The sequence below is a fragment of the Leuciscus leuciscus genome (genome assembly GCF_965113295.1).
Source record: "Leuciscus leuciscus genome assembly, chromosome: 12".
NCBI classification, from domain to species: domain Eukaryota; kingdom Metazoa; phylum Chordata; class Actinopteri; order Cypriniformes; family Leuciscidae; genus Leuciscus; species Leuciscus leuciscus.
Genome location: NC_138736.1, coordinates 8,618,019 through 8,638,286, shown reverse-complemented (window position 1 = coordinate 8,638,286; position 20,268 = coordinate 8,618,019). Strand labels below are relative to the sequence as shown.

Below are 20,268 nucleotides of genomic sequence, written 5' to 3'. Positions count from 1 at the left end.
TTACGGAACAGCTATTTTAAAGTTTTACCAAAATAACTAGTCTCGTACTTTGCCAGGTTGGGTTAAAATATGCACACAGTGGACAAATAAAGATTTGAAACATCTGTTCGGCCAAAGTTTCATTATCATGCATTCAAATTACAAACCTGCCACACAACAAAGAAACTACCAGGCACATATGTTTTCTTTTTTTTATTCCAAAAAAACTTCAAAATAGGTTTTTTAAGTTCAAGAAAGTAGAATAAGCTGAAACACAATGCAAAGCATCATATACAGACAGATAAAATACATTTTATATATTGCAGACAAGCCATGTTGGGTATTACATATTTACAATATGTAAACTTCTATATACAATCGTTTTTACATTTACAAAAAAAACCTTTGTCTCTATTTTGTCTTTGTATATATATATTTTATATATATATTTTTATAATCCCCACTAGCATTTGTACTACAATAATGAAAAACATTTACAGATCTGTCAATACACTTTCTCTTTTTTTTTATATTACAAATTTATTTCCATAAAAATATATCTCTGTACAAAAAAGGTTTCTATTCATTAGTTCTCCTCTCAGTGTCTCTGTCTTGATATCCGCAACGGACCGCTCTAATAAGGTCCTTGAAAGTTTGAAAGTCTGTTCAAAAAAATCCTTTTGGTCAAGTACGCAACTCAAGACTGACTGTATTCCTTTAGGCTTTGGATAGCCAGAGCAGAGCAGTCCTTTAAAAGTCCTTCAAGTCTGGGCTCGTACCTCTTACCTACTGGAGAGAAACGCATGGATGTGGTTCTCAAAATGACAATAAAAGGACGAAAAGAAGCTGGAAGAGTGCATACCAAGATATTTTCACATCGACCTCCAGACAAAACTGATTTGTTCATCCTGTAGTTTAACATTTTCATATACTTCTTCAATATAAGCTGCAGTGTGCAATTTAAATATACTGATATGCAGTCTTTTAGGGGTGCCACTTTTCTGATATGTTATTAAGGGACATTTCATGAGTTACGTAGTTTGTTGGATGTTCACAATATGTATAGCAGATATAACATAGACATTTCCAGAATTAAACATACATTCAATGAAATCCCGATATTGTCTACATCCAAACTTCTCGCCTTTGAAAGACACTGAAAAAAAGACACAAATATGTTTTCTGACACTACCAGGTGGTCTTGACATTACAACAGGATAACAATGAAGATCGTTGTCGTTGCTTCATATAACTTGTAGCACGCAAGATAAAAAAAAAAAAAAAAACAAGCTCACTTTAACGTCATGCTAACAAAACCTTAATGAAAAGGGCTCATCACAAATATGTAAATATGTGACATTGTAAATTATTTGAGATGCTGGTCTCCATTTTAGTGTATGCATGTGTGATTTAGTTGGGCTGAGAATAACATAAAATATATGGAGGGCTGCTAGGCACAGCTCGTCACATGAAGACGTAAGCACCAGTTTTGGGTTAATAAAAATGGTATGACACTGATAACACATCAGTCTGATTTAGTGATCGTGCAATGACGACACTACAGACTGGAACACTGAAAGGACATGTTGAGTACTTCAGCTATTTCACTGTTACCATTGCTAAATGCCATGAATAATACCGTAAATGCTTTTGATTTCTCTCTATATATGTACATGAAATAGGCTGATGCCTTTGACTTTAGCCCTATTCGGACGGGACTAGTTTAACATGGAGAGGTGGGGTAAAGTAATAATTACCAGAGCTTCTCTGTGATTTTAGTTCCGTCCGAATGTGCCATTTCAGTAATTATTACGGACAATGTCTGTAATGATTATGGCGACTTTTACCTTCAGTAAAAAGGTCTGGAAAAATGACGTCAGGTAATACTAATCCCATGCAAATAGACCCGCTGTAAATATGTACGTAAATATTTCGTCATTTCCTGTTTAAAAGTAAAATCCCGCGGCTTTTCAAGTATGGAGACGCTTGAAAAAGCATTCAGTTGCGTTCTAGACGCTGGGACAAGTCTGTGGCAAAACTCAAGTGTTTTCCACATACCATTCAGATCAGAAAGAAGATCGAAAGCACTTGTTAGAGGCACAAAACATCTTTTAGCGTTAGTTTAGCGTTAGATATCAGGAAGCAACGTAATACGCACATGATGACACGAGTTACCCCTCCCACTTCTGCTCTTTTTACTGAGGTATCTTATCCTGTGCGAATTGGCCATTAATATTACAGACGTCCTGTGGTAAAATTACATTACTCCATCTACCCTTGTAAAGTTAATCCCGTCCGAATAGGGCTTTTGGCAAAGCAGCACCATAGGTTTTGCAATAGATTTGCTAAATTAATAATATTCACAATACAAGAATATTCTAATGACAAATACTAGCTGGAAGGACAAAGAAGACAGAGTGATTACTTGCTCCCTTAAAGTGCAGGTTCTAACCTAAGGAATTATGTGAAGATATAAATTAATTGCACGCTTTAGGGTGCTGGTCTTTATTTTTTGTATTTGTTTGATTCTCTTAAGCTAAGAATAACAAAGACTTGACTAAACAGAGAAGCAGCGTCTTTGAAATTCTCCCCTAGCAACTGGCAGCTCTTGACCATTGTGCAATAATAACAAAAATGGAGCAATAAGAAGAGATTAGATACACCACATGTAGCGTTACCAAGGCACTGTTACGAGAAACAGATGGACAAGTGTGAAACACAGTCTGCCTGGATACTTCAACAACAGTATGGGTTCAAATACACATATAAAGATGACGATGAAGTAGAGGAGATGACTTTGGAGCCCTTTGTGCCTTGATTTGTGTGTGTGTGTTAAGTGTAATTTTGTAGCATTTTAAAAGGAGCTATTTCTAATGTCAGAATTATAAATCTGGCAGCATTGCTATTGTTGTAGGTTTGCTGAGGCATAAAAATGCAAATCTGCAGCAAAATGTTGTCTGATATGTGGCAAATGCTTTAAGATGACGTCTACACTGATAAAGCAATTCAAAATGAAAAAAAGAACAGCCATACGACAGTCTTGTAAATATAAAGTGAATGTCAATAGGTTGAAGATAATGTACCTGCTAAACTCCTGGCCCATAAAATCCCAAGGGAAATACAATCTTTGCTTTTTCGATCAACTTACAATTGAAACAATCTCTGGGTAATATCACATTAACAAAACGCTGATAGGCTACCGATTTCAAAAGTAATAAACCTGTAAAAGCAATTATATCAGAGATTGATTTCAGAAGCTGAACAGAACAGCACATAAACTGGAGGAATTTAAATGCCCACTGGAAAGTAAATGCCGGCATCAGGTAACAGAGGCCATAAGACAAGAAAATCGAACCGAAAGATGCAAAAACAAGCAGCGACAATAATATTCAATAACTGAATTACAAATTTCAAAAACACCGGCCAGTTAAAGGATGCTGCACCCAGAATATAGTGTACAAGTTATTCAATATGCAGATCTATCCCGCTCCATTTGTACACTTCCCAAGCTGTTGCTCATCTTCAAACCTTCCCATCAAGTTATTGGGGCAAATGCATGCAAATAAACAACCAGCATTGGATTAGTATTTTAAGGAGTGATTTCTAAGCCCCTTTTGCTTATCGTAAGTGTGGTGTGGGCATGGATGACATGGAGGAATATGCAGGGAAACAGATTATGACACAAAGCTACAGAGATTAAAGATTTTCACGCTTATTTGGTGTTGGCTCCTTTTGACTAAATCCGTCATCCTTATCCTTGACTTCAGAACTTGAGGACTGAAAGCAGACCCTCCCTTGGTTATGAAAGACATATTTCAAGTTATATTTATCTCCGTACTTCAAGTCTTCAAGGGCTGTGTTGCTTTTTTAATCTATGTATGAAAATCATTTGATCCGTGACATTCAATGACATCAGAAGCCCACCACCTAAAATCTGCCTGACATCAGGAATATCTATAAACGCTAGTGAATGGTTCATCAACAAATCCCAGCCATTAAACCAAGAACATCGAACTCAGAACATCCAAATCCACTCCTTGGTTATATAGAGGAAATCCAACCCTCCAATGTGGGCTGCTTTACTTCTGTAAATGTGGGAAAAAGAAAATAACAGCCGATAATGGCCGTGAAGTCAGCTTCATAAAGCCCCTGAACACATAAACACGTGCACCGTGTCTTTTCATGTTCTCCGCTGGGCTGCTCAGAGGGTTGGACTGTCCATTCTCAGTCAGGATCATGATAAGATGGTGCGAGAACACCTGTTCCTTCAAGCTGGAATGAGAAAAGAGATGCTACAGCTAGAATCCATGTCTTCTAATAAGCCTCTGAATCTCATTCCTCTTCAAGTCGAGGTGTGGCGTAACATGCTCAGGGAACTGATGTGTCAGAGAGAGTGTCCTCAGTGAAGTCTGCACTTGTTTGTGATTTTAGTTCAAGGTGGATATGGGATAAAATAAGCCAAAACGCACTCCATAGAAAACAACTCAAGGTAAAAAAGTTAAACAAAGCTTCTCCAGCAACATGCTTCTCTTGACTTCCTGTTCACATGAAGGCTTCCTCTACCTCAAGAGTAAGAATGGGCGGGCTTCGTTTGACCGAACAATGTACCTCTTGTCTTTTTTTGGCAAGCGACGACTGTGAGCTTCACATGTGTCCCTTCGCGCTGCCACAGTCAAACAGGACGTTCCCTCAGAAGGAAAAAAGAGGAGACAGCAGAAGAGTGTAGGAACAGAGTTTTAGCTAGCAAACACTGACATGGTTCTTTATCAGTGCATCTCTGTTGATGCATTTTTACAGCATTGTTATCAAGGTTTATCACTTTTTGTCACATTGGAATTGGTTTACAAATGAAAAACAAAAAAATCCTCCTCTTTAGTCCATCCGTCCGGCCCATTCGTAACTATGGGGATAGTTGTTTGGAGAGGGAAAGACTATATCCAGCCTGTGAAAAGAGGAAAGAGACGGAGAAGGAATTAAGAGCAGAGAAGACACATTTATCTGCAGTGTTGGAGAAACTACTACGAAACTTCTCAAGAGACATAGTTAAACTACTGTCAAATTTACTATAGCTACAGTTCAAGTTACAAAAAAAAAAAAAGTATCTAACTATGTTGAAGCAGCTGAATCACAACTCCCAATGACAGTGCTTTTGATTACTTGCTCGGCTTATAAAGTTGTGTGCAAAAAAACACACACACACACAAAAAAAACACTGTACTATTTGTGTTTCAGAAGTAGCCCATTAATGGAAAAGCTATTTTAAAAACAGCTGAGGTACTATTAGGATACCGAAAAACGTAGTTAATAGCAATGCTACTTTTAGTTGGTTACTGCCCAACACTGCTTTTCAGATGGAATGGATAAGAGAAGAAGTGAAAAGAAGTGAAAAGAAGAAAAAATTGAGAAAGAGGGGTGCTCAACACAACTGTTTCAGACTAACATTATCACAACACTGCAATAGCAAGGTACATTTTTAACTTAATTCATAAAAATATACCTCAGAGCCTGTTTCAGGTTCAAATCAGCAGATGAGACTTAAATACATGGGATACAGGGGGGAAACCAATTACAAATCCTGCCCAAGTTCATAGTCTGCGGCTTAGATTAGGTGCTCTTTATATATTATATATATATATATATATATATATATATATATATATATATATATATATATATATATATATATATATATAAAGTTTGAAAAGGGTACAACAGCTGATATAAATAAATTAAAATTCAATATTTCTCTATCCTTATCCCCTTGCCTCAGCAGTTTGTTTTCCATTTGGACTAAGGGCAAAACTAGGGTGATAAAGTCAGTTTCAGAAATTTTCAAGTAAAGTCAAGTAAAATTTCTCCAGTTTTAATTCCCCCTCTCCCCACTCAACATTCAAACAAACTATATGCTGAAAAGGCAGTTTGGGTATAATAGCAGAAATATACAGCAAATGATGCCACTAAATCATTCCAAAGCAACTATGTGAGGATATATTGCTTTTTTCCCTTTCCCTGAGGTCTATGTCCTCATTTGGCTTATTATATCGCAAGATTTGATATGTGGTCGGCAATGACCTTTTCATCTCTGATGCCATGCTAGTTTGTACAGTAGTCTAATGAAGCACGTTAGATGTGGATGCAGAATGCTAAGGTCACAGTATGACTCTGAAATCTAGAAAAATGTCTAACAAGTTCTAGAAAAAAAAAGAAAAAGAAAAAAAAAAATCACAAATGGTTCGTTTCCACCGAGCGGTACGGTACAGTACAGTACGGTACGCAATTATTTACGTTTCTATTGTCAAAAGTTGTGAATGGTACCAAAATGCCGAATCGTACTGTTCCACTTTTTCGGTACCCTTCCGTTGGGGTACCTAGCACAGTGGTATGGTACCTAAAGGGTGGAGCTAGACTCACTGCAGAACGTTGATTGGTTGACAGAGAACTTGCGAGTGTTACAAGGGAAACTACAACATTTTTAAAACACAACACAGTTACAAAACAATGTCGGCGCGCAGCATAACATTACCGTGGTCGACCCAGGAGGTGCAGACCTTCCTGGGTCTCATCGGTGAAAAAAGGGTGCAAAGGGAACTCGATGGCATGGTGAGAAATGAAAAGGTTTTTCATCATGTTTCTGAGAGGATGTCTGCCGAGGGGTTCCAGCGGACGTCCGAGCAGTGCCGCATTAAATGCAAGAAACTGCAGAGTGACTACCGTAAGGTGAAAGACCACAACAGCCGGAGTGGTGTACACAGAAAAAATTGGAAGTGGTTCGATATGATGGACGCCATCTACGGACACAGACCAGCGAGTTTGGGAAGAGAAGGAGACGAGTTAGGATACTGTTTCAAAAGAAAACAATAATTATCTCTGTTCCAAAACCTGATGGACTTCGTATGGAAACACGGTCCTGGCGCAAAGGCTGTTCCAAAATGTATTTCTGAGGCAAACTGAAACATAGTTATTAGCTAACATATTTGCCTACAATATCATAGCTAGTATGTGCCCGAAGCAAAAAAAGAAAAAGAAAAAAAAGGCTTCATGTAATTTTACAAAATTCTGGTTAAAGTCCAGCACAATTACGGTTTTATCTCAATTATGAGATTATTACAGATACAGGCTCTGCAGCACAACCCCAGTCATAACAAATCAATCAAAGTCAGGCCGAGAATGAATCTTTCTGGTTGAAGACTCACCTTTGACTAGAGAGGTCGCTATACTGCTGTGCACACTGTGCTGACCGTGAACTCTGTCTCATTGGCCATGATGTCAGTGGGCTGGATATTGCGGTCATACATAGGGTTTTCGAAAGTCGCCCTTCCGTTGGTGTTCTCATGGCCCACATAACCATTGAAGGGTACTTTGGGCCTTTTTCTGAAAGCAAGCAAGACATATTAACAAATATTCTGGAGGAGTGATTCATAATACATACACAAATAAATTTACAATAAATTATAAATCTTCCGTGAACTGCTTTACCTGTGTTTGTAGAGATAGAGGGCGAAGCCTGCTATAATCATGGCAATAAAAGGCACTAAAATGGCTGCTGCCACTGAACTGCTATTGGAGGCAAAGTTATAGCCTGGATTCACCCCAGTTGGATCAAGGCCCTCTGTAAAATAACATACGAAGGAACCATTTATGAAATAACAATAACTAACCACAAGTTAAAAGTTCAGTCAAAGCATGTGTTCAAATTGATTTTAAAACCATGTAACAAATAAGAAATTAATACATGAAATGTTGCAACTTCATATCCCACTGTTTTGTATAACTCAACTAGGGGACGTGTTTTTGGGAGATGTCAAACTGCATTATATTGACAATGCTTTTTTTAATTACAGATAAGACACGGCAAAGATGAAGTCATTCTGAATTCACTTTTCTATTTCGACCACAGAGCTTTCCTAAAAAACAAGAGAGTGTCAGTGCACCTGTTCATCAGACAATGCCAAGAAGCTTCCCAATAACATCAAGGCTGCAAGTGGGAGATTCAATTAACTAACTCAATAGAGCCAGCTCATCAAAACAACATAAAATGATGGAATATGGGTGTGCACACACACACACATGCTCTTTCCCCTACAGCCCCTCTTATTAATAAATCTTCTGTTTGCTCAATCTGTCAGACGATGTTGGGATATGAGTCTATACAGCTGTCGTTTATAAATGAAGGCGCACCTTTTTCATCACAGCAGGATTTGACAGACCGTTCATGGTTTGGCCTCCACAAGCTGTACACAAGATACTTAGACTGACTCTAGTTTTCCTTTCTCTCTTTCTAAACTGTATGATAATAATACATGATAGCTGTTGTGCGCAGCATTGGCAGTATATATCATTTTTAAACATTTCATTGATAAATAATTATAGAGGAATCAACACAGACTGAAATGTTTATTGTATTCAATATTAAAATACTTTGCCAGCTTAACTCCAGAGACAACTATATGCAAATAATTGATGGACTGATTTTTTTTGGGAGTATCCCAATCATCTGACACAGATAACCCCCTGAAAGGGTTCAATACCTAATATTTTAATATTTTATTTAATAGAACTCGCAACTCTAGAACTCGAGGGGTAACCATTGTAATGCCTGATCAGAGAATGTAGAAGAAGTCACTTGCATAGGGTATAAGGTGAGCTAGCATGCAATGCTATGCTACTGCTACACTGAGCTAGTACACTGAACAGTTTCAGCCAATGGAATCACTTCGGTGTCCTAGGTGTGCTTGATTTAACAGGAAAACCAAATTGTTCATGAAAGTGGATATGTTAGTTCGATCAGTGAGGAGAGTGCTTGGGGTCGCTATTCTGTTTGGTAATGCTATTGGCGCAATCATGAGACACTTTCAGTTAAATATTCCTTCTTTTTGCAACAAAAAACTGTATTTCTGTCATTTTAGATGTTCAGACTTAAAGGTATAAGTTCACCCCGAAATTAAAATTCTGTCATCAATTACTCATACTCGCGTCATTCCGAACCACTTCTGTTAATCCTCGAAGCACAAATAAAGATATTATTATGAAGCTTGTTTTCTGATCCTTCCATTCGAAAGTTCATTTGTGCTTCTAAGACAAACAAAAGTCTTATAGGTGTGGAACAACATATTTGGTTTTTGGGTGAAACAAACCCTTTAAAGAATACGTTTTAACAAATGAAGTGTCCTATATAAGACAAGCACACATACCCAGCCTCTGAAGTCCAAACTGGCCGAAGCCTTTTCCTCGAACAAAGCCTTGATATACAAATGAATCAGATGAAGGCATGTACGACACCTGTGGAGAAAAACACAAAACAGTAAGTGTAAATTTTCAAAATGTCAAAAATGAGCCACGGAAAGGTAATATGTGTCACTCATGTGAAAGACTACTTATGTTTGACATTTACTTTCCCCATCATTCCTCACTGAGGCATAAAACGTGTACATATGCGAATACAAACAGACAGGCACATATAAAACCAGCTTTCTCATTTATCCTCTACCTCTTGTGCTCTTTCTCTCTCTTACATGAACACACACACAAGAGCCACACACTCATGGCCCACACTTTTAATTACACTCTCCTAGGTGCTTGTCCCGTGTGCATTGGAGGGGGTAGAGACGTCTGGCCCTGATTACCCAGCAATGATTTAACTGACGTTTTAATTAAAAGAAAAACTTTGTCGGTGCTCTCCTATCCCCAGGAGTGACAAGGTGTGTGTGTGTGTGTGGTTGAGGGTTTCAGTGGTTACAAGCAGCCCAAGGTCTGGCCCTAGACAAGAGCCCTTACATCAGCCTGTGAGTATTGAAGAACTCTTTGCACACTCTCAGGTTGCAGTAAAGGTACAGAAACCTCCATCTTTCAAAGTGTGACCACGACTTTCAGAAGACTACATCTGCATGAAGTCATACCGTAAAGTAGAAAGGACTTGCATCAACATAAAAGCAAAGCTGTTGAAATCAATTGCAAGATGCTTCTCTTTCCCAGTAACCAGTTTACTTCAGAAAAAGTCAACTGGATGGCTGGGTCAAGTTAAATCACACCTACGTGGCTTAAATATTTGATCTGTGGTTGCTTAATATCTTCAAAGCAAACAATCAATTTGAATCTAATCCATTACAACGTGGAGAATCTCTATAATCATCACGATGATTATTATTTCCACGTTTCACACTGCAGGGAGTCTCCATTTCAACATATCAGAATAATGATTTTATGGATGTACTGCAAACAAGGGATTTCCTGTGACAACTGCAGCGAAGATCAGAGGAAACGGAAAGAGGAATTTACATACATGTCCGTCAAGTGCCCAGTTGTCAATTTTGAACTTGTTAACGAAGATCTCCACAGGACCGCGGATCTGATACACCAGCAGCAACAACTGGGCTTCTTCTTTCTTATAGGTACCTGCAGGAATGGAGAGGATGTGTATGTGAATTAAGCTGTTAAAAAGTTGGTGCACCTACAATAAGTGTTAATGAGTGTCATGAGATTGTTAAACCGATAATAAAAAAAAAAAGAAAATAAAAAAAGGAAAACTTTTTGTATTGGTTTTATATGGTTTTGCATGTGTGTGTACTAGAGGTTGCACAGAGTAGTCGACACTTTAAGCTTGACGTCGACTAATCACTGATCATGGCCTATAGAGGGCGCAACAGAATAATAAATCACTGAAGTCCACATATAAGCTCCGTTTCCAACAGTTAAAATGACAAATAAATACATACTCCACAATAAATGTTTGATTATACCATCTGGATGCTCAAAATTGATTGGGTGAATACATGTTTTAAACAGCTTACTATACAAGCAAGTTAATCGCAGTCCTAAATTAATGTGCTGCTGCTTTGTAACGCACACACATACAGACAGTAGCACACAGAAACATTCAGTAGCGCAGAAATGTATTGTCAACATTGTTCTGATTTATTAATAAAATAGCTTAGAAACTGAAAAGTTCTAGCATAATACTCTTAGTAACTAAAACCCACAGCTTCACTATTAGTAGAGAGACGCTGCCACCATGCAATCACTCTCTAACTAATGCATGCATATAAATGTGATCTTTACTGTGCTACTTTCTCTGTTTTGGATTTAGATCGAGCAGAAATCTGTGAGAAATATAATGTCTCAAAGACAAAAGAACTGATAAAAATAAACTTATGTAGAAGCAATAGCATTGTGGGCAGCGTTGTGTCATATGCCATAGCTGTGCACAAGGCAACCCGCGTTATTTGTTCAGTTCAAGTCGTTCAACCCCTAGTGTGTACATTTTACAAACTAAACTAATCTTTTTTTGTCATAAAATTGTTCAGTTATTTGATATTTTAGGAAATGTATGACCCCTGTCATACACAGTCCTGAGGGTCTGTAGAGGTCCTCGCTATGATATAATTTCCTATTTAATGTTTTGTTTTTGTTTTTTATCCATCCAAGGTTTGGAATAAGTATACAGAATTTTTTGGCTGAACTTTTCCTTTTAAGAGAACACAAAACACAGTGCTAGGGGCAGTACAAGCCAGAAAATTGTCATTACCTGGCTGCTGAAGCGTCACAAATGAGTGGTTGGTGAAATGTGTTGTGAGGTTAAAATAAAAAACACTCACCAGCCAGATTAAGCTGTACTCCGCTGTGGTCCGTGAGAGTGCCATTGACCCGATTGCTGAACGGTTCAAAAGCAGTTATGCTAAGCATTGCTGGCTGCTTCTTCCCTAGATATTCATACGAACCCCTCCAAAGAGAGTTCTTAGCAAAAACCCCACTTGGCACTGAGATAGAGGCACAGAATAGAAGAACAGATTGAAAGAAACAGAGACAAGAATTATTATACATTCAAGTGACTAAAATATTTTAGGGGGATTTGTAATTAACTTGCCTTCCATTGAAAGATTATTTAAATTTATGGTAGACAGTGAAACTTACCGGGTAGCTTTGTGTTGGGCGGCTCTTGCACGGTTCCTACAGTTTTTCCACTTGGTCTGTTATCAGCTATGGAATAAGTCATATATGGTGTTAGAGGAAGTGGAAGAATACAGAAGACAGGACCTGTCAATAAATGTGATTTGGTTTGTTTATATAATATATATGCGTAGTCATGATGTACACGATGTACCCTATACCATTCGGACAGAACATTTTCTATTATTTGAAATCTCACTTAATATGTCTGAATATCTAGTGAAGTCTACATCGCAGGACATTATAAGATGACTGGACACAGACAGTGGGGAAAAACAGCTTTATTAGATGTCAGACTATGTTGCCTCTCTCTGGTCTCCCACAGGTGCTGTTAATATCCTTCCACTGCAAAAGGCCAGAACCTTGCTTTTATAGCTTTGTTATAAAATATTTCAGCAACATATTTCAACAACTCTTAGAGTGCGATCCATTTCAGCATTAACTTGAGACTAATACCATCTTTCTTTAGCAGAGTAAAAAGCAAATTGATAATCTTATATTTCTGCTCTACGCTCACAGTAGCCACAGTAAATACTGTATGGGCCCTGTTTATCTGGGGATGTTTTAAAGCAGTCTGGGCTGTCCAAAACCAAATCAATGCAATCAATTGGGCTAATCAGAGCTCTACTAATATGAACTTTCACCAATAACATGATGAATTGGGCACAACGATCACGCCAGTTGTGGAGATGAAACGGAAGCACGTGGCCATTTATCAACATTTGCGGAGAAGAAAAATGTGGTTGAATACGGTAAATCGTTAAATCTGTGAATAAAGCAGATGGGCTACGCTAAAACACGCAAGTGGTACGAACATGTTCAAAAGCAATTGATCATTTTCTTCACATTTTTAATAGAAACAGGAAAAAGTATTTTGCTTTGTAGGCTCAAGCATGTATTTGTAAAGCATTTTGTACATACGTGCACACAACGGAGGTTTCCCTGTCCAGCTGCCATCAGCCCTGCAGGTGCGGTGTTCAGATCCTCCAGCCAAGTAGAATCCAGGCTGACAGGTGTAGATGAGCGTATAACCCAGAGATGGCAGCTCTATGGCACCTACATCCGCCTGAGCGGGGAGCTCCGGCTGATTACAGTGATGAGCTGAGGAGAGAAAAGGAGAGAGAAAATCTTACATTGTGGTATTGTGAAAAACTAAAATAAAAAACAACTGTACAAAATCGCTTGAAATCAGGAAAGGTTGCTCTACTTTATTAATCACTATAGATAATTACATAATTATTATTTGAATAACAAATTTTCAGGCTAATCAGGCTAATATTTTTTTGCAATATTGCGGCTAACCGATGCACTCAGGCTGCATGCCACTCCAGGTGAGGTTGGGCAAACAGGTCCGAGAGATAGAACCCAGAAGAAGGTGGCCCTTTCTGCAGCTGTAGAATACTGAACTACCAATCTGTTGAAACAATCACACAAATAGTCAATAAATGACAAGAGAAAAAAAGAGTTCCAGATGGATTGAAAACAGCCCTGATCTGATGTGATTAGTACCTGGTAGCCTTGAGAGTTGTTCTGGTTGCCAAAGAGAGGAGTGCCAGGATCTACACAGCTGGTGTGAGTGGGATCTGTAAAAAACAAACAAAACAAAAACAATCAGAAGTAATTCACAGTATGGTGCCTGTATAGTGCATAGCATATATGAATATGACTCAATCTAGTATAGATATCACACATACAGGTATGAAATGAGGTATATATGATATATGAGATGAATATAAGGTTCTAAACAAAAATGTGTCACGGCTTCCGCAAAAATATTAAGCAACACAACATTTTTCAACATTGATAAGAAACGTTTCTTGAGCACCAAATTAGCATATTATAATGATTTCTGAAGGATCATGTGACACTGAAGTAATGGCTGCTTTTTTGAAATGTGAAGAAAGAATAAATCAGTTCTGACCTATGCAAGAAGGCTGGGTTCCACTCCAGGTTCCGTCATACTGGCAGTATTGCCGAGCAGAGCCAACCAGAATCAAAGGCGGGTAACATGAGAATGAAACAGAGGACAGGTATGTGAACCCTCTGTCTTCCCGCTTGCCTTGGGCTGGTATCCCTGGATCTCCACAAAATACAGCTGTAGGGCAAGAGAATTTCATTGAGGAAAACTCTGTACTATGATTTATTAACATAATTAAACAAAACCTAAATCTACAATGTAGAAACACCCAGTTAAAATATATATATGTGGATCTAAATGCTTATGAAAGGACAAAGATTTCTGGTAAAAGCCAAACTATATTTTCAGTATTTTAGAAATATTCACACTTACGAAAACATTGAGGCCGTTCACCACTCCAGTTTCCCGTGCCCTGGCAAGTAAGGATGGTGGGAAGGGAAAGCTGGTAACCCTGATTACAGTTATAACTAATGCTGGACCCCCACTGGAAATCAGTCCCCACCACTTGCCCATTCGGGATGCTGGGAGGTGCCCCACACACAATGGCTGTGAGAGGAAAGAGACAATCAGTCATGTTGAAAAAGTAAACTAAATAAAATAATAAATAATAAATAAAATAACTGTCAACAGAGCACAATTTTGAAGTACACATGAAGCTTTAGTTCATAAGCGGTGGGCTTGAACCTTTGCAAACGGGCTTGGTGCCGTTCCATGTGCGGTCCTTGGTGCAGATGAGCGTGGAGGCACGATCGGCATCCATAGTGAAACCCGGTGAACACTGGAAGCTCACACTGTGGCCGTACGTGAAGTCGCTGCCTAGTCTGATACCATTAGCTGGCACTCCAGGATCTCCACAGTTAATGACTGGAAGTGGGCAGAGAGAGTAAAGCAAAAGTCAAAGGAATGCTGAAAGCCATTTGTGGTGTGATTAGAGGAAGTTCATAGCTGAAGTGAGGTGTGTGCCAAAATATGGATGATTTGGAACCATTTTATAATTAGCCGTTTCATTGAAACAAGATAACAAATTTAGGCAAAAACATTTTCATATTAAAAGGGTCATAAACTGGAAGCAACAAGATTTTTTATCACTCTAAGTGGTGCCTTTAAATTAATGAACTGTTTTAGGCACCAGCTTTGGGAGTCTGTTTCCTCTAGTCACTTCCTGTAGTCTGAGGCCAATGGCACCTGCTCTGTGCCAAAGACACCAATGTGTCTGGAGCTGTAATGTTTGCACGTGACCTCCATTAGCTCAGAGTCTGAACAGTGAGCATTGTGTTTTTATGAGCATGGCAAGTCACTCGGGTGGCTGCCAAGATGGGAGACAGGGCTAGTCTCTATCTCTCCAACACAGGGCTGCTATGTAGACGTCCCAGATCAGCTTGTGTCCAGGGCAGGGATAATGGAGAACACTGTCCCTCATTATTAAGTCCTGAACCACAATGCATTGAAAAGCTTCATGCGAACAAAACCAATTCAACTCCAGCCTCTGGATTCCTCAAGAGCACAGTCACTGAGAGCTGTACTATTCAGAGCAGTTTAGCCTAAGAAAATCCCAAGAATAAAACCATGCCTTTCTAAAGCCACTTAAAGACCCTATGAAAAGACACAATGAGCATAGTTGACTTATCCTGCATTCCATTCAACTTGGAAAGTGGGAATTTCCAACTACTCATAAAATTGCAAAAGAAAGCCACTTGAATTCAGGCTTCCAACATGGAAACTTTCCAATTTGACAATCCACAACTTTGATTCGCTGAGATGGTGCTTGATCTTACTGAACATAGAGTCACTCAGGGAGATGTACACAGACAACGACAAACTTTTAAGCAAATAAAAGGCATGATTGAGACAAAGTTCTTACATGGAATGACAATAAGACTTGTTTAGCAAATGTTTGCTAGGAGCCAGTCTCTGTTGATAACTGCAAAGCTAATGGAAATATTTAAGTTAGCCTTCGGTTACCAAGCTAAGAGCTTAGACTTATACTAGCCTAACATAGTGCTAAATGCTTTAAAAAAGCTCTTGATTAGACAGAACAAAGATCCAGATAACATGCTATGTTTTTAATCAGGCATTGAGGAAGAGGGATAAGATGTGCACCATGAATTTATAATTGATCATGTTAATTTTTCTTTTTATATTTCATGTGCAAAAAAAGGCTGATTGTCAAGCACAGCTCACACAGAACTCACTTTCAAACCAAGCAGCATTATTTGTCTTGTGGTGAATCTGCATGACCAACTTGAACTAGTTGCATGGGGAAATCTTTCTCCTTCACACAAAATTTTCAATCATGTGGATTCCTACCGACATGCTTGAATTTTACAAGATCCACCAATCAATGAGCCTGTAGTAATTGGCTAGTTTAGCTAGTTTAAAAAAGGTGTTGATGGGGCACCTGTGCATTCCGGCATGTCCCCGGTCCAGGTGCCATTGACAGTACAATGACGGGTGAGCAGGCCGTTGGAGAAGTAGCCTTCTCTGCAGGAGTAGGTGATAGAGCGGGAAAACACAAGTCCATCATGGAATTGGATCATGGCGTTGCGGGGAGTTCCAGGGTTGCCACAGGAGACGACTGTGAAAAAGACAAGAAGATAACATCAGATGGGATGCAAGGTGAGAAGGATACATGGTCAGCGTAGAACATGAATCCAAGGTTCAATGGAGGCTGGCACACTGCTAGGCATCTAAACGGGACTTGCACCTCCCCCAAACTGGACAGTTATTTGTTAATTTAGTGTGTAATTAATAAACACATTTACTGCAGGAGATTTCATACATTAGACAATCCTCTGCCCCAGGACAGGGCAGATGGAGCTTATTCATGGGTGTGTGCCAATAAAGAGCAGGTGGGCATACACTCACAACCAGGGATGCCACCAATATGGGCAAGAGGTTTGAGCACTGGAGACCTGCCAATAAAAACAAAAAGCTTGAGCGCTGAATAGCGAGCTTAAAACAACTAACAGCAAACTAGTAATTACCTGTTGTTATTATGGCACACCCCAGTGTCCTTTGGCTCTAAAAAGGTTTCACTTCAGAATACATATTTTATATTGGACACCAACTGGTGACCCAACACAGCACCAAATATGTTTATTGGACACAACTAAATTTCAATGGTTTCATGCTTTGGCCAGCAAATTCACCACACATTGTGGTCGGCATTAAACCTGGGGAATCAGGGACATGGACATGGACAAAATTTTGTATAAGAAAGTTTGCAACTACATGTCAACTACTAGTCATTAGAGTAATAAGGTGCATTCACACCTTAATATGGGTGATTTTGGGCGACACGAGCAACCGTGACCGTTGGCGACTGGATGGGGCGTCTCCAGCGATGTGACAAAGTTGAGATATGTTCAACTTTATGCAAATGAAGATTCACTCTTCAGTGGCGAGTCCGACCGAGGCAAGATGACTGAGAAGCTCATTTTAGCTGTCAGAAACTGTCCTATAATTTATGATATGTCTCCGTGTACATACGGTGGAACTCGCTGTGCTGACTCCCAGCCTGAATGGTTTTGTGAGCCTAGATAGACTGGCATTAGCCCTTTTGCTGCAGTTAAATTGCCACGATGGCAAAGAACACTTGCTGTGTCTCGTTCATCTATAATATCACGCATTTTATGTACTGATTCCATTTATATTTAGACTTTAGACATTTGTTTGTAGCAGCAAGAAAACTGATCAAAGCCCAGTAGTTGATGACCACTATTTCACATTATTATAAAACATACCTATTCTGAAAAGAATGGTCAATTTCCTCATATAAGTGAATGCTGAGACATCAAACATTTGTGATGAGGACATAAATGAAAAAATAAAAAAAGTCTTCTTGATCTCCCCTTGCACAAGACAATAAGCTTTTTATGTTGTGTTCAGGATGTAAATTTATGAGAGGGGGTTTAGGCTGTTATTGATTTTCTCTTGAAACGTCGGCATTTTCTGAGAATCCACCTTTTAAGCCACCACAGTTTGCTGAACTGGCATGGATAACAATAGCCCAAGGGTCAAATCAATAGAGAAACACAAACTTAGACACACACACATTTCAAACGCACAACCCGCGGGCATTTGGGAGGTAGGAATGGATTCAGATGACAGTGTGCTTTGTAGGAGATGCAAAACTAAAAATATCGCAAATGTTTAGGGGCGACTGTTAACAAGATGTGAGATGAAACAAATGGCTGGTGTTAAAAAAGTGGAGTAAGAAAAATGGCAGGCATCTCCACATGGGTAATTAACCTGGGTTTTTTGCTTCTCTGACATGCCTTTCTTTAGGATGTCAGCCTGACTCCGCAGGCACTTTACACAAACCAACACGAGCAGAATAATAATGCTATTTAAGAGAGAAGGAGAGAGTGCGGACACAGCAGCACAGTGTCCAGGGGACCAGCAAGGTCGGCACAGTTGTCTGGGCAACCTGACTGGATAGTGTTCAGCATGTTGGGAAAAAGAAAACACGGTACATGTGGAAGTGTAACATGTGTACACCCCGGGTGTACTGAGCCACTTTAAAGCTACAGCAGAGAACAGACGGGAACAATCTAGATGAAAATAACTTCTCATCAACCACTTTCTATCTCAGTCTGTCTGTCTGTCTCCATCTCCCTATCCTGTTTTGCACAAAGTTAAAACACAAGGGAATTTGTGTGAAGAATCAAATAACTCGCTGTCTGAGAAATTTGCATAGGCTACAATTTCGGGTAAAGCAGAATCTTCCGGAGGCAGAAGCAATTAATCATGCATTTTCATCCACATTCTTCTGCAAAAATCCAGGTTTCATTTTTCTTACCATGGCATTCAGGCTGGATGCCCACCCAGCTCCCGTTAGCCAGGCAGGTCCGTTCAGAGGACCCCTTCAGAATGTAGCCGGGCTCACAGCTGAATCGTACAACGCTCCCAACGGAGAACTCCTCTCCCAGACGGATCCCGTGCACTGGAATGCCAGGGTCTCCACACAAGCCGGCAGAATCCCCTGAAACAACACACATATGAAGACTAATGAGCACTTGGACTCTTATCCTTGTGTGTACAGCCGGTGTCTCAAACCTGTGATAAAGTCTCATATGGCAGTGTTAACAATGGGTATATCTCTACATCGAACCTGCAACATCAATTTTGACTTTTTTTCATTTTGGTTTGGCCTTAAAAATTGCACATTTATATTAATGTTTTGAAAAATGAAATAAAAAAATCTAAAGAAAAGAAAAGAAAAAAAAAGAAAGAAAAAAAAAACTGTAAAAATATATATATAATATATTGTGCTCAATGGACAATACAGGGATAAGTGAGTGATTTTGGACATTGCTTGCATAACCAATGGACACAACTCAAACTAAATCACTCCTATTTAAATCAATAGAGTTGTCTATACCCCTGAAGTACCATGAGTTTAAACTCTTGGTTTAATGTCCATGTACAATAAAAAATACCCTCAAACTAGTCCAATATAGATCCTTTGACAGAGAATGCATGGAAACCTACAATCTAGATGCCCCGCGGGACATTCAGACTAGCTCTCTATTACATTAGGTTTTTATTTAAAGAGGTTAACTGAGATTTACACAAGATGATGAGTAATTTCATTCATATTTATTGAACAACTCTCAGCGGTAGACCTGGCATAGGAGATGAAAAAGAGGCATCACAGTGGCTTGGTTTAGGTGATAATTTACTTTGGATAAGAAAGCACCAGGGACAGAAAATTTCCCTTAATTTCCCCGCTCATAATGCCGACGTGTGCACTCCATGATGTTCTTCAGTAAATCCTCTTATTTTGATCCTCTGATGCATTTACAAATGATCTTTCTATTCCCCATACATCCCCTGGTAATGCTCAACAAACAATCACTAATTCAATATGAATAGTGAGTGTTCTAGTGAAGGGCAAAGTAAATATTAAAGAATTACTACTGTTTATTTACCGCATATCGTTTTAAGAAACTCACACTGACAGGCCAGTTATTAACCACTAGATGTGCACTTTTCAAAAAAAAAAAAAAACCTAATGCACTTTTTGACAGCTGGCAGAAAGAAACTGCAATCTTTTGAGAAATGTGAATGTTATGAATTGTGACATAAACCTGTCAGTGGTTTTACAGCCAGGGATGAAGCTCTTCTGGCATATCTGAGGATTGCAATGGTCTGATGTGTTTATAGTGGAGCAGGGCAGCTCATTACCTGGCAGGCATGTGGGAGTGTGTGTCGCCAATCCCAATATGAGAAGATTAAAGCAGTTTATGGGGGGGGGGACACACACTTGTCGCCCTTCCGGACGCTGTATAGATGGCAATATTGTATTACCGCCCACTGATCTGGGCTGTAATCCTGAAGCCATTGATTCATGATCTCACACGCTTACAAGACCTCAGAGATGGTGTCATCTCAAATGTGAAAAATGGCAAACTATTTATATATTT

General features: G+C 39.1%; 1 protein-coding gene across 1 annotated transcript in view; it reads right to left on the bottom strand.

Annotated features, from left to right (window-relative positions):
- Positions 1-235: 235 nt before the first annotated feature.
- Positions 236-20,268, bottom strand: part of csmd2 (CUB and Sushi multiple domains 2) — a 324,493-nt gene continuing 304,460 nt past the window's right edge. The window contains exons 57-71 of the mRNA XM_082187012.1: positions 18,642-18,824; positions 16,239-16,415; positions 14,525-14,704; positions 14,213-14,386; positions 13,844-14,017; positions 13,432-13,505; positions 13,225-13,336; positions 12,844-13,023; positions 11,887-11,952; positions 11,571-11,732; positions 10,259-10,371; positions 9,171-9,258; positions 7,456-7,588; positions 7,173-7,350; positions 236-4,921 (exon numbers count right to left, since the gene is read on the bottom strand). Of these exons, the coding sequence (XP_082043138.1) occupies positions 7,191-7,350; positions 7,456-7,588; positions 9,171-9,258; positions 10,259-10,371; positions 11,571-11,732; positions 11,887-11,952; positions 12,844-13,023; positions 13,225-13,336; positions 13,432-13,505; positions 13,844-14,017; positions 14,213-14,386; positions 14,525-14,704; positions 16,239-16,415; positions 18,642-18,824 (1,976 nt within the window). The 3' untranslated portion in view covers positions 236-4,921; positions 7,173-7,190. The remainder of the gene's footprint in view (positions 4,922-7,172; positions 7,351-7,455; positions 7,589-9,170; positions 9,259-10,258; positions 10,372-11,570; positions 11,733-11,886; positions 11,953-12,843; positions 13,024-13,224; positions 13,337-13,431; positions 13,506-13,843; positions 14,018-14,212; positions 14,387-14,524; positions 14,705-16,238; positions 16,416-18,641; positions 18,825-20,268) is intronic.